Genomic DNA, 14,230 nt, shown 5'->3' on the forward strand with positions numbered 1-14,230 from the left:
TGGGAGAAGTCTTCCTTGCAGGTTCATGTTTTATAGCTATTAAAGGTATTCTGGGACTGCCTGCTGATGTGCATCACTGCAGTGCCAACTGGGGAGATCCCAGATCCAAGGAACTGAACTGGGAGTGGGCTCCCGTAACAGGCCATAATTTCCTCATTTTCATTTAAATTGGGCTTTGTGCTGTTTTGATGAAGGGATGTATTAAAGCCACTGTGGCTGACGTTTTTAAAATAAATTCCAAGATGAATTCCATGCATATCCTGCATTAATGTGCGAGGTGGAGATAGAGGCTGGGGTGAGTTGAAGCAGAAAGTATCCTGTAAATTGAAGCTTGGCATTGAATATAAATGGCAAAGGTTGCTGGCTGCCAATAACAGTAAATCAGGTTCGAACACCGCAAGGCGATAAGGCTACGAGATGAATTGCACTTTGCCTGGGGTTTGGGGAATCGCTCAGTGCCTGATGGGCTGCGGTGGCCGTCAGTAACCTGCATATGTTGTCACACCACAGACAGCAAAGCTGGGGTCAGCCCTGGAGCAGGAAGAGTCAGTGATGGGGACAGGGCAGTGACAGGAGCAGGGGATGCAACAGTGCTCGAGCCCACCCCACGGGACAGCAGGTGGAGGGGATGGATGTGGGGCTGCCCCAAATCAAAGCACGGAGCCAGCTGAGATGCCCACCCTGAATCATGGATCCTGGCCCTCTCCTGTTGCTGGAGAGCTCATAATTGTTTGCATGATGCATTAGGTAATTTCTAGGGAGACAACAGAGATAATTAATATTTCCTTCATGCCTGAGACATAACTATGCTGTCATAGGGATTCCCAGAGCTGCAAGGGAACATGCTGGGAATTTTTCCTATGGGGCAGCAGCCCACAACTGGAGAAAGTGTGGATCATCCAAAATCACTTGCAGGCTGCAAAGCTGTCAGTGCATTGCTGCAGCAGCTCCTGAGCACAGCAGCATGGCTGGCAGCTGAAAGGATCTGCAGTTCCAGAGCCTGGATGACAATCTATGAACAAGGGTGTCTCTGCACAGCTTGGTTTGCAGTGGGATTGCACAGATGTTCTTGCAGTGGGAACATCAAATGCACTGGAAGACTTCAAAGCTCCGCAGCTGGGCTTTGTGAGGACAAAATCTAGCAGTGAGCAGAGTGAGACAGAAAAAGCTCTGAGTCTGCTGGGTGAGGATGGACAGAACTGAAGGGGCTGTGGGAATCTTGCACCCCCAATGCCCACCTGCAGGGGCTGTGAGGAGGGGCTGGGGGCTGCTCGCATCTTTCTGCTGGAGACTGCACCTCACTGCTGCTGTGACCCCAATGCAGGAGGAGGTGCTGCTGTGCCTGGTGCCACGCCGGAGCTGTGGGCATCCCCATGGGCCATGCTGCACGGAGAGGAGGTGCTGCAGTTTGGAAGGGTCTGAGGCTCTTGGTCTACAGGCCTGCGCATGAAGAGAAGGTAATTTGTATAAGCAGCGTGAAGTGAGTGGGGAGAAGAAAAGAGATGACCACAGAGAGACAGTTTGAGAAATGAGAAGACAGACCGGAATGTTTTTATAATGAAGAAGGAACTTGTGCTAAATTGTTTTCGATTAATCTGCAGCTAACTGAGCTCATTAAATTGAAATTATTTCATACAGGGCCACGAGAGAGCACCTGAGAACAGCTCTTCTGGAGAACAAGCAGGTACTAAAACCCCGCATTGCTGCCAAAGTTTGGCCTCACGTCCACTCAAGCAGGAGCTGGGGTGAGATCAGCTCCAAGCCCTGCCATGGGTGGGAGGGTGACCAGTCATGCTCAGCCATGCCCGCGGGGCACCAGCTGCCTGTTCCTGCCATGACCACCCATCCTTCCACCATGGCTGAGCACTCGTGCATGCACTGCAGGTCTCCATGCAGGCAGGAATGTGCCCATGATGTGCTCAGAGTGGATCTGGCAGCCTAAGGCAGGGCTGGGATGGATGGCAGCAGGGCTGGACAGCAGTGGGATGGGATGCAGATCTGCCAGCCAGACCCAGGCTCTGAGCTGGCCCCAGGTTCCCTGTTCAGCAGCAACCAGGCTCGGGGTCTGTGTGAGGCTCCTGGCTGCAGCATAGCATCCTTTCAAGCAAAGCAGCTTCAAGGTTACACAGAAGTCTGCGTGTCTCATTGTAAGTACTAATCCCACATCTGCTGCTCAGGAGCACGCCCTGATTTTGTAAAAGTATCCCCCACATTATTATTGTCTGCACTCTCCTCCCTGACCAAGCTTTGCTCTGACAGCAGCCTGGTGGCTCTGATCTACAGGATGGTTCCACACTTGTGCTGGGATGTGAGAAAACCAGGACTGAGCAGACCTGGTGGGAACAGCAGAAGGCAAATCCCAGCTGTCTTCCTAACATGTCCCTAATAATTAAAACCTTTTAACATGATAATTTTGCAAATGGATTTATCTCAGAGGGTTCTGACAACCCGTCTGCTCATAGAATGAATCCTCCCAGCCCCAGCATGGAGGAACCCAAAGCCAGGAAGCTATCACTGCAGGAAGGGTGAGCTCATTGGTGCTGTGCACAGAGCAGCAGGAGGATGGGAAATGCATTCCTGGGGTGCTGGAAGTGCAGGAGAGCATTTTGGGATGGGAGTCCCAGGCCCACAGCAGGTGGCAGTTCCCCCAGGGAAACACTGAGCTCCTTGGAAGTGCCATTGCCTCTTCTCCTTGAGGATCAATTTCCACTCTTATCACCACAGTAATGCTCTCTGCGAGGCAATATGATTTTCTTCTATGTAAACAGCAATAACTTCGGAATTACTTAGGAAAGACAGAGACCTCAAGAGATGTTTAAATTACTGGCTATCTCATTAATCAAACACAAATGCAAGACTAGCAAAGGCTCTAGTTGCTGAGCTGGAAAATGCTTAAATTCGTTTATCAAAGCAGCAGGGAAAACAAGAGCCCTGCCAGAGGTGGGGGGTCTGAGGGCGAGAGCTGGCTGCTGATGTGCAGCTGCTGCTATAGATCTTTGTGGGGCTCCTGGGGATGAGTTGGATTGGCACAGCATTGCCCTGGGTTAGGTTTGGCCCTCAGGACTGGGCGCAAGCAGCTGCACAGAGCTGTGCCCTGCACTGTCTTGGGTCCCTGGTGTGGGGATTTCAAGCCATGGTTGGGAGCAGCAGGAGCAGAAGAGCCGGGCTGAGCAGCCAACCACGCCAGGCTGCATGCATATGGGACGAGAGCCACAAGAGCTGCAGCAAGGCTGTGCCGTCTATCCTCCTGGGTTGCCATGCCAACGGAGAGGAGACAAGAACAGATTTAATTTGCAGAATCACCCTCTTGACACAAAATCCAAGCAGCTTGTGAGGAGTAGGGTGAGAGATGTCAAGGGAGCAGGGAGAGATCCCCTGTGCCGCTCTGCATCCAGCACATGTCTGTGCCACGGCTACCAAAGATCTCTGATGCCTCTGCTTGCAGAGCTGGAAACATGGGAGCCAGGTGCAGCCTGAGGGGAGGTTCCCCCTCTGGGAAGCACCTGGGAACCACTGGCAAAGGCAGCACCAGAGACAACAGGAGATGAGCACGTGGCCTTGATACAGCGTGGTTACACAACAAGAAGGAAGCAATATCCAAGGCACAGGAATGTCTTCACCTCAGTTTCTGCTTCATCCCCTTCCTCAGACAGACCCATATGGTGGGCAGTGGTCTCACTGGACAGCTGCAGAGCCCCCTTGCTGCCTGCTCCTGCTCCATCCTGCACTGCCAATGGACCTGTTCTTTGCCCCTGAAGCACCAATGTGCATGAAGATGTAAGAAAGAAAAATCTCTTCCTTGAGCATCCTGTGGTGATGCTCTGCCATCCTCTGCAGTTGCTCCATGCTGCTCTTCCTCCCAGCTGTGTATTCAGCCATGCTGTACACCCCAATCTGACCCACACCACAAACTCATCAGAAGGACCTCAGTACCAGGTGTTCCTGGGAAGGGGCTGAGAGCCATCCCATGGTTCTGTGCCAATATGATGGATGTGACCAACAAGAGTAACAGTGGACACAGTGTCCTTAACAGCACAGCTCTTAATTCTGTGTTCCTGCTTCTGCTGTGAGATCTGAAGAAATACAGCTTTTCCCTGGAAGGGGCTTTAGAGTTCACACTGCTGTCTCGGGCACCTGGGATCCCTGGACCTGGTGGTATTATCTCAGCACTGCACCACCATCATCAATCAACATCCCAGATCACCTCGTCATACAGAAGGTGCTTTGCTAATTCTCATGGATCCCAGGTGCTGCATGCCCTTGGTGTCCTGTCATGCACTGATAGTTTTAGTCCAAAAGCTACAGTGCAATATGCTTATGAGTAATAGCATCTTATTGGAGTGTAAAGATCTTCCTATTTCACTGATTTATCCTGCATTTAAACTTAATACAAAATTCACTTACTTCGAAAAGTACTGGAAGCAAAATGCTCTCTGTAAATAGCCTGGCTTTTCTAAACTGATAGCACTGGAAGGGGAGATGGAATAACTTGCGCTATCTATTTTCTCTTGGAGGTAGTATCACTGTGTTATTTTGACTGTTTTCCATAACGAGGGCCATAGTTAATTCTTTTCTGTGAGAGAGGCTTATGGGCTGGCAAGGACTGTCTGACCTTTATGCCCAAGTCTTTAGAAACCCAGCACAGATTAATGTGAAGTTGGTTTAAGTGGGCAGTGAGGCGGTCCCTTTGCTTTCGGTTCGCTGCCTGGTGGATTTCTGGCTCATGAAATGCTTGACACCGAACCCTATCCCCTCTCATTCATGTTGTGGGGTCTTTTTTGCTTCCCCTTTCCCAATACGTTTCAGATACTTTTTCAAGTTTATGAGCTGTCACTGCTCACATCACAGAAGAAAAATGGAGCCCAGCCAGGACTTCCCGCATTGCTCAGCTGTGTCAGAAAGCTGCAAAGCCAGAAATGTGGGAATGGAGCAGGAGTTGGTCATGGGAAGATGAGCACCAGGGTGATCAATGGGGCCATTCCTGTGACCTGTGGGATGGTGGGAGGAGGGCAGGGTGGGAAATCCTTGCTAGAAGGGTCACAGCGATGTGGGCCTGCTGGTCTGCCCCCAGCCCTGATCTCTCCATCAGTTCCTCCCTGGGGTTCTGAGCCCATGTCGGCAGCGAGATGGTGGCTGGATAATGATGGAACAGACGGATTTGTGAAACACTGTATCACAATGATGTTTCTAACCAGAGAGGAAAAGCTTTCTGAGAGAGAAGTGACTTCAGACTTCGGTAAATGCCATCCCAGCAATGTTAGCAGCTGCCTCACTCAGAGGCTGCTGTCAGGTTGGTCAGACCAAGCTTGAAGCACAGCTCAGGTACCCACTTGCAATTAGGCATTATTTGCCACGCTGGGTTGGGGATACCTCAGTACAAGTTTCTTCTTTTAGACTATGAAACATACCTGACCAAAGGAAGGCAAATGTGGTAGCAAAACCCAATAAACCAAGAGTCCTAATCATTTATTGATGCTATTTCAAGCCCAAGAAAGATCATTCAAAATCCTATAAAAGAAGAGTCCCTGAGCAGCCAGAGCCCATGCGAGAGGTGGCATGGGTGTTTCTGAAGAATAAATCTTAGCAGAACACTCTGGGTACCTCGTTACCAGGCAGAGAGTGATAAATTAGGCAGCTCACGGAAGAGCTACAGAAATGATGAAGGAGGTGGAGGATCCATCTAATGAGCAAAGATTAAATTACTGAAATTGGCAGGGTTTGACTGAGTGGCAAGTGAGAAGAGGAGGAACCACGCAGGGGAAGGAACGTGTGAGGAAGAACTGAGATGATTTAGGGATTCCCACTGGGCATCACTCCTGCTGATGAAGAGTAGCGGATCATGGGCTGCTCGGGGAAGCCTCGTGCATGAGGCCCTGCAGCACCCAGCGCTCATTCTGCAGGAGCAACTTTGCACCCAGCAGCTGTGTCATTGTCCCCTGCTGGGCACCTGGCAGCTCCCAGCACCACAAAATGAGGGGCAATGGGAACTGTGCTGCAGGGCACATGGCTCTCCCTCACTGCATGAGCACAGGTGCCAGGGGCTGAGCCTTGTGCAGGGCAAAGCAGCATCAGAAGTGCTGGAAAAAGGGAGGAGTGAAAAGCCTGGTAGGGAGCAGCACTGCTTTGAAGCAGAAATCTTTTAAATAGCCTCAGGCAGCTGTGAGCACACCATGCAGCAGCTCCATAGCGGTCACTGAGCATGTACATGCTTATGGCTCTCACAATGCTCAAACCCACGGGTCCCTCTGGGGCCTCTTTCTTCAGAGCCACGCTGCAGCTGTGTAAGCCTCATATGGATACTGGGCAGTGCACGTGGGTGGGAGCCACTCTGGCTCCTACGGGCTACTCTGAGCTGTGCAAGTACCAAGGATGAGAGCCCTGACTGAAGGTGCCCCAAGCCAGTGACCTGAAATGAGCTCTGCTCTGCTCTATGTCTCCTCTGGCACTCAGTGCCCTCTGCTCTGTTTTGGTCTGCAGCTCATTAGGGATGAATAAATTATGATTTTTAAAGAAGTGGAGAAGAAGCAGAGCTTCTTGTTTTACTACTGAGATACAGCCTTCCCAGCTCTAACTGAAAAAAACGTTTGAGCTGGCAGCACTGCTGGCACCAGAAGTTCTTCCACAGGGAGGGGATGAGGAGGATGAGGGGATGGTACATTTGCTCTGTGGCACCTCAGTAGGCATAGCCCTGGGACAGGGCTCTGGGGGAGATGCTCCCCTCAGGCACACTGCAAGGGCAGGCTGCTCACCTCCCCTTCCTGCCTGCCTGATATCTATGGTGCCACAGCCTTACAATGAGAACCTCAGAGCACTGTGAGCCAAAGCACCCAGGACTGAGCCAGGAAGACAGTGATGATTCAATGGCATCCTGCTTTGGAAAGACATCTCTGGCCATGGGCATGCATGATAGCTGTAGTGCATCAAAGGGATGAGGCAGTGAGAGGCTGCAGCCCAAAACACACCTCAGCAGCCAAATCACATTGCTGTGCAGTAGGAAAAGGCTCCACAGGTGAGGGGTATTTCAGAAAGCACAGTGTATGCCCACAGCATACACTGAATACAGGTAACTTCAGCACGGCTTTGCTGTGTCATCCCATGATGTGATCAGCAAAGGGCTTCCTGTACAAACCCTGCCCTAATTCTGCAAGAGCCAGGATTAGAACAGGAGATTATCTCCTGATGGTGTGCAGATAATGCCACTCACCCACTTACTCTGAGTAAGTACATGCCAGATGGGATGGTCCCCCAATGACCTTCCTAAACAAGCTGCAGACAGCTCCTGCGCTGCTCAGTGAGAGCCACAGGGTGATGTGGGGCCTTCAGCCCTGAGCCATGGCCAAGGTGCATCCCTGAATGATGGGCAGAGCCAGGAGCCTTCAGGGGGCTGGTGGGGCCCTGGGGGCCATCAAGCTTGTTCTATGAATGCCCCTTGTCCAACCTTGTCTGTTACCTCCTTCCAGCATCCACCTCCCCAACAAAACAGCTTTCCCTCTGGCTACAGTGTTTGCAGAACTATTTGCTGTATAAATCATAGACCACAACGTATTCATTGCACATACACGCTTCCAAGCCTGAGAGATCCAAAGTGTTCTCTCTTTTATAGCAACTGTAACGAGGCACCAGTAAAACTGGGGATTTGGCTTGCCTGGAGATGCTCGTCCTCCACCTTTTGTTAATTTTAGGCAACAAAGACGGATGTAGGCTCCTCAGATTCACAGGAGCCACCGCTAAAAGCCATCAGAACAAACACTCATTTTAAACCTGAGGCTGCCTCCATGAATGGGGAAACGCTTTGACATTGTGGAACGCCACTGAAAAACATCTTGAGTGCCTTCTTGGATGAGAGTTTAAATGACATTGCATTTTTACTGTTTATTTTCTATTCAGCATATATTTACAGACTTCATTCATTCCCTGAAGGAGGCAGAGCACCGAATGAATTAATCTCCCTCATTTCAAGGTGTTTCGCTGCTTCTGCTGACAAGTAAATAATGAAGAAGAATTATGGGAATTTTGAAGTTTTCTGAAAAAAAATATGTATATTTCCAGGAATGATTATATTTAATAAGTGTTTGTAAACACTAGGAAATAAAGACGACAATCTGTAAGAGCAGTAATTGGGATAGCAGCATGCAGAGATTCACAGGGCAGAGGCTTCTGTTGGAATCCTGCCTCACTTTGCAGCTTGGCCCAGTACAACCATTCCCTGTAAGAGTTCCCCAGCTGTAAAGCCTGTAAAGCTTTCAAAGATGGGTAACAGCCGTAACCCTTCACAAGTTATTAAATTACTGTCCCTATTAAAAATGTACACTTTTAATTTCACTCATTCCATTCATTTCACTCCAGTTCCAGCTCGCTGTCAAGGAGCCTTCTTTATCCAATAGGCTGAAGACCTCTTTCCAGTCACAGGTCTTCTCACTGTGTACCACACCAGAAAAATGGAACTGGGAGGGCCAGTGTGGGCCATCACGTCCCATTCCCTCCCATTGCTGCCAGCTATGCTATCAAGTCCATTTTGAGCCAAACCTTAAAACTAATTGCATGTCTTGCCCCCTGTGCTCCTCTCAGGAATCTGTTCCAGAACAACATTTCTTCCAGTTAGGAACAATTCAATTTCAAGCCAAATACATTGGAGCCAACTGATACCTATAACTATTTCTTTCTGTGCCAGCACTGCCTGCTATAGAGGGTCATCTTCTTCCTTCTCAGTGTTCTCCTGCTCGTGTGCTGGGACAGACAGGCAGCCCCAAGCTGAACTTAGTAGTGGGAGATAGGAGGGATCACAGTGAGCAGCAGCTTCTCAGTGGCTGCACTGTATGATGTTCCTCTACCCTTCTTCAAAGCAATGGGGCTCAATCCATGCCACGGCAGTGAGGGTGAATCTGACAGACTCCAGTTTGATCTGGCAATTCCTGCATGGGGCTGATGGCACCTTGCTGGGCTGGGCACTTCCTGAAGGCTTTGGGAATGTTTCTGTTGTTAATTAATGTGAATCTAAGTGTGTGAGTATGCAGTGTAAATACACGAACCTTTAAAAGCAGAACTGTCAAATAAAGTGTTACACTCCATCGGCTCCCGCTGCATCCACTCACCAAACAGCAGCAGCCGCTTGGATAACACTCGGATCTGCTCATGGATGCGTTTGACATCCATACTGGAAAAATACACATTTTATGATGAATAAAAAGAGCCCGAGCCCAGGCAGCAGGTACTGAAGGCTAACCCACTTGTTTTAGAGGGCTTTACATTCTGGTTGTAAAATTTCCTCTGGCTGGAAGCTGATGCCCAAGAAGAAATATTCTTTCTGTTATGTATGATTTGCCTGCAAATCCTATTAGTCTTCTGCACAGCACATCACAGGAGAAGAGGCACAGGAATGTCAGAGCAGGGCATTTCACTAAGCACTGTGGTTTAGATGTGCGCTTGGTACAAGGAAGACCAAAGCACTGTCACTTCAATGAATGGTGCCTATTTTGAGGTTTATCTTCTATTTTTGGAACTGAAAACCCCAAACTATTTTATTTTTTTTTTCTACGTGGAGGGGGAGGGAGGGAAACACCATCTTGCAAAGTGAGAGAGGTGCATTCGTTGAACTGAATGTTGTTGACTTTCAGCCAACATTGCTCGCTGTGTTCTTCATACAGACCTGTAGTAATAAAGCAGAGCCCTGAACCTGTGGGGCTATTGGCATTGGCACGGCACTGTGAAATTAGAGAGCAGCCATACCGACTTCAGTAGGTGCTCAGTGGATTCTCCAGGCTAGAATGAAAGTATCTCTGTGCATGAGGAGGATTCATCTCTTGCAAGGCAGACCCACATATATAGCACAGATATGACATTTAGGCTAAGGACATACATATGAGCTCACCAGAGTGCAGAGTGAACCCATGCTGCTCAGCGCTTCCCATCCCAGTTCAGCACCATCTGCTCCTCTCCCCAGTGCCCCAAACTTGGGGATCTGGTTTCAGGACCAAGTCTGATAGAGTCAGGTCCAGCCATGCAGAGACCTTTCTGAGGGCTCAGGATTCCCATGGCAGGGGCTGTGCCACCCCACAGAGCCCTGGGGCAACCCAGCACATAGATGTGTCCCCCAGCTGCTCCTGCTCCCAGTGCCAGGGTGGGAAATAGGCTGAGGGATGCACGACTTTGCTTCTGTCAGTTCAGGTTAGTCCTTCAACATTCATGTTACTGTAATGCAGTTGAGAAGGAATCCGCTAGTTACAGGAAATGATTTACAGGACACGAGGCGCAGCATTTCAGAGGTCTCATGTGTACCATAAAAAATATATTATAAAGAAATAATCTCTATCGGAACTGGAGCTGCACAGAGAGAACACATGTCCAGCTGAGAGCAGCATTGAGCTTTTGTTCATTATGGGGAAAGTCTGTGCTCTTCATCTTATTTGATGAGTAATTTTTCTCAGAGCTCAGTATCTGGTTAATATTGGCAATCAATATTATTTTTTCAATTGTTGCTTTTGCTGTGAGATCCAGCTCAGCTGAGATTCCAATGGCATTTGCTCAGAGGTGCTTCCAGTTGAACATCACAAAGTAACAGTGAGATTCGGTGCCGGCCTGGAGCTTCCTGCAGGATATAGGCATGGCAGAATGAAGCTCCTAGTGCTGTGGCCACACGGGGCTGGGCACGTGCTCTCTGCTTCTCCAGCATATTCTCAGCAGCTGGCAATGACCCTGGGGGTGAGTCAATGTGAAGCTCCTCTGTAGTGTACGTCACTCAGTTCAGGCTCTGGCTCTGCTAGCGATGTGCAGCACCCAGTCCCAGCTGGAGCTTGGGGACAGGAGGTCAGGTAGTGCTCATTCACCTGTGAGGGCTCTGGCAAAGGACTGAGCTTCTCAGCCACTGTGCATCACAGCAAGAGCAGATCTGTACAGCTGTGGAGGCATGGAGAGCATGGTGATGTGCCCCCAACGACACAGAGTGATATCTTTGGGAGAGATACTCAGGAGACACGAGAATGAAGGGCAGGAGGAGCTGAGGGACACTGAAGCACAAAATCTATGCTGAAGCCAAAGCTAAGAGCTGGAGGTGGGAAGTGATGGATTGTGAAGCCGAAAAGAGAAGGTGGCTGCTCCAGAGAGTTGCCATGGGAGGCTTTTGGCCACAGCCTGTTCCAGGGCACTGCTCCCTGTGCAGTGTGAGGTGCAGCCAACCTCAGCTCTTGGTTCCCACAATCCAAATCCAATACATAGAGAAGGGCCGTCAGATCTGCTCCACCAGCACAGCAGCTGCCACCAACTCTTGCTCATGTGCTGCAGCCCATCTCTCAAACTCCACTGATGGAATCTGCTCGCTCCACTCCCCACCTGCAGAGGAACAAAGCTGGGGGTCTCTGACCCCTCTGCATGCTGCAGCACGAGCAGAGATTCCCGTGGGACCCCTTTGGTGCGCTCATCGGCGGAGAGCTGGGAGAGTTGGACAGGAGCAGTGAGCTGTGGGCACTGGGGAGTCTGACAATACAGGATGCATTTGGGGGCACCCAAAGGGGAGGAAGTATGGATAACCGGTGAAGGAGCTGCCGCGGGGTGATTTCTGCTGAGGAACAGAGCAGGGGGTGCAGAGGGCAGCGGGTTCCCGCAGGCGTGAACGAAGGAAGGGTGGGGGGACAAACGGGGCGGGCGGAGCGCGGGGCTGCGGACCCCAGGGGCGGCCCCGGCCGGGGCGGGCGCTGCCGAGCGCTGCCCGCGGTGCGCTCCTCGCCGGCGCTGTCCCCGTTGCACCCGGTGCTGCCGGCGCGGCGTTCGGCGGAGCCCGGCGCGCTCCCCGCGCTCTGCACCGCGGCCGGGGGCGGGGGCGGGCCCTCCCCGCACCGGGAGCGCGCTCCCGCCTCCCACCCGGCACAAAGTTTCGCGGCAGGAACTCGGGAGGCAACAGTGCGGAGCCGGCGGCGCTGAGCCCAGGCGCGCCCCGGTGCCCGGCGGGGGCCGGCGCCGAGCGTGCCATGCGGGGCTCCCCCCCGGCGGCGGCGGCGGGGCGGGGGGGCGGCGGCGCCCCATGCGGCCGGGGCGGCCGGGAGGCGGCTGACACCATGTGCGCCCGCTGCCCTGGGCGAGGAGCGGGGAGCAGCCATGGCCCCCCCCGCGCAGCCGGGGGTGCCGGGCGGGCGCGGCTCTAAGGTGCCCCCGGCGCGGAAGCTGCTCTGCATGTGCAGCCTCTCGCTCTGCCTCACCTACCTGTGCTACAGCCTGATGGGGGGCGCGGGCCCGGCCGCCCTGCGCTCCCCGGCCGCTCTCCCCGTCACGGCGGCCCCCGGCGCCCCTCGCTCCCCGGCCGCGCTCCCGGGCACGGCGGCTCCTCGCTCCCCTCCCGGGCCGCCCGGCAGCGCCGCTGCCCCCACCGCCTCCGTCGCTCCGCCGCGGGCCTCCAACGGCAGCCGGGACGCGGGCGCCTGGACGCGGACGCCGCTGGCCCCCGGGGAGGTGATCGCGGCGCAGAACGGAGCCTTCGAGAGGGACCCGCAGGAGTCGAGCACCACGGACGAGGAGCTGAACCGCGCCGGGAGCCGAGGCACCACGCCGGACTACGGCGAGAAGCGGCTGCCGCAGGCGCTCATCATCGGGGTGAAGAAGGGCGGGACGCGGGCGCTGCTGGAAGCCATCCGAGCTCACCCCGACGTGAGGGCTGTGGGCACCGAGCCCCACTTCTTCGACCGCAATTACGAGAAGGGGCTGCAGTGGTACAGGTGAGCGCGCCGAGCCGCGCCGGGAGGGTCTGGGTGGGTTCAGAGGTCCCGGCGGGGCGGTTGTGCGGCCGGGGGCCTCCCCTGCAGCCGCGGTGGTATAACGCGATGCACCGATGGGGTGCGGGACCGACCCCGGCTGCTGCTGCTGGGCGCTGGGCAAAGCGCGGCGGTTCAGCTGCACAGTGCCCGAATGGGTCAGAAATTAACAACTGCTGAAAGAAGGAAGGGAGCTCGTTGTTGCAGGTGATGCTGTGGGTTTTCAAGTGGAGAAGGATGCTTCTGTCACACCAGCTGCAGAGGGTTCACCCCACAATTAAGATTTACTCTTAATTCAACAAGTTTCACGTCCGAAAGTTTTTAAAGGCTTTTTTTTTTCGTTGCAAGATTTAATTAGAAATCTCAAAACGTGAGTGTTCAACATCACGTAACACTTTAAGAGACTCTTATTCTAAGAGTTCTGATGATCAGAAAATCCCGAACTGCAGTGAGGAAAGGCTGAGTGCCTCGGAAGGTGTAGCAGAGCAACGAGTTGTGCTGGCTCAGGGGTTGTTAGTGGTGTTTTCTCCCCTTGGTTTCTACCTTCCTTCCTTTTTCTCTCTTTGATCTCAAACCAGAAAGCATGCAGTGTGTTAGCATAGCTTGCAAGGTACTGTGTTTCTTTAGCTCATGGTTACAAAGAAACCCATACTTGTTATGTTCCAAGAAACAGTGGCTAAGCAGATGGGTTCTGCGTTTTCATTGCACATGTTCTTGCTCTGAGAATTAAGGAAAAACAAGCACAGCAAGTTGGTTACTACATGCTTCAACCGGGCACTCTTTATTGGAATAACACGCACTGTTTCTGTGATAGCAGCATGTAAATCTGAGGAACTCTAGGCAACTTCACGTGGATATCGTGCAAGCAGAGTCTTTGCAGCACCCATTTGGTGTGGCATCCACTTGGCTTTGTCAAAATGCAGAGGGATTTTCTTGGGGGACTCCAATAAAGTGGAGATCAGTGCTGTAAAACCATATTTATCTCTTTTCGGAATGCTGTACCAACTCGGGAGGAAAGCTTTGCCTCGATAAATAAGTTCAGCAAATGTGCTGGAAGGGGCTGGAGAGCGGCATAGAAATAAATGGGTTCAGTTTTATTCAAAACGGGTAAAGAAGATCAAGCACAGGATATGACAAGCTGCTTTTTCATCTCGAAAATCACACTGCACAGGAAAGGGGATGGAACTACTCTCCTGGAGCAAACAGCACACACGGGTTTTCATTTGCAGGAAGTGCTGTGAATGTTTTCATCCCTGTGGTAGCTCTGTGGCCAGCCCAGCTGGTTCCTGGTGCTGGTGATATGCTGCACTGGCAGGAGGTGTGAGATGAAAAGATTGGGTAGGGGCTGATTTGTGAGGTCCTGGGCAAAGTAAGATGGAGGATGGATTATCTGGTCGTGGGGTAAATAAATTACATCACTGTTTAATTATCACTGTGGCCATGAGTGCTTGCCCCGATGGTTTAACATAAAGCATCTTCCACCTGCCCATCCC

General features: G+C 52.1%; 1 protein-coding gene across 1 annotated transcript in view; it reads left to right on the top strand.

Moving 5' to 3' along the window:
- The first annotated feature begins 12,052 nt into the window (after window positions 1-12,052).
- The window catches only part of HS3ST4 (heparan sulfate-glucosamine 3-sulfotransferase 4), a 45,111-nt gene continuing 42,933 nt past the window's right edge, over window positions 12,053-14,230 (top strand). The window contains exon 1 of the mRNA XM_015877008.2: window positions 12,053-12,701. Coding sequence (XP_015732494.2) covers window positions 12,088-12,701 — 614 coding nt within the window. The 5' untranslated portion in view covers window positions 12,053-12,087. The remainder of the gene's footprint in view (window positions 12,702-14,230) is intronic.

Source organism: Coturnix japonica, chromosome 14 (genome assembly GCF_001577835.2).
Source record: "Coturnix japonica isolate 7356 chromosome 14, Coturnix japonica 2.1, whole genome shotgun sequence".
In the NCBI taxonomy this organism is placed as follows: Eukaryota; Metazoa; Chordata; class Aves; order Galliformes; family Phasianidae; genus Coturnix; species Coturnix japonica.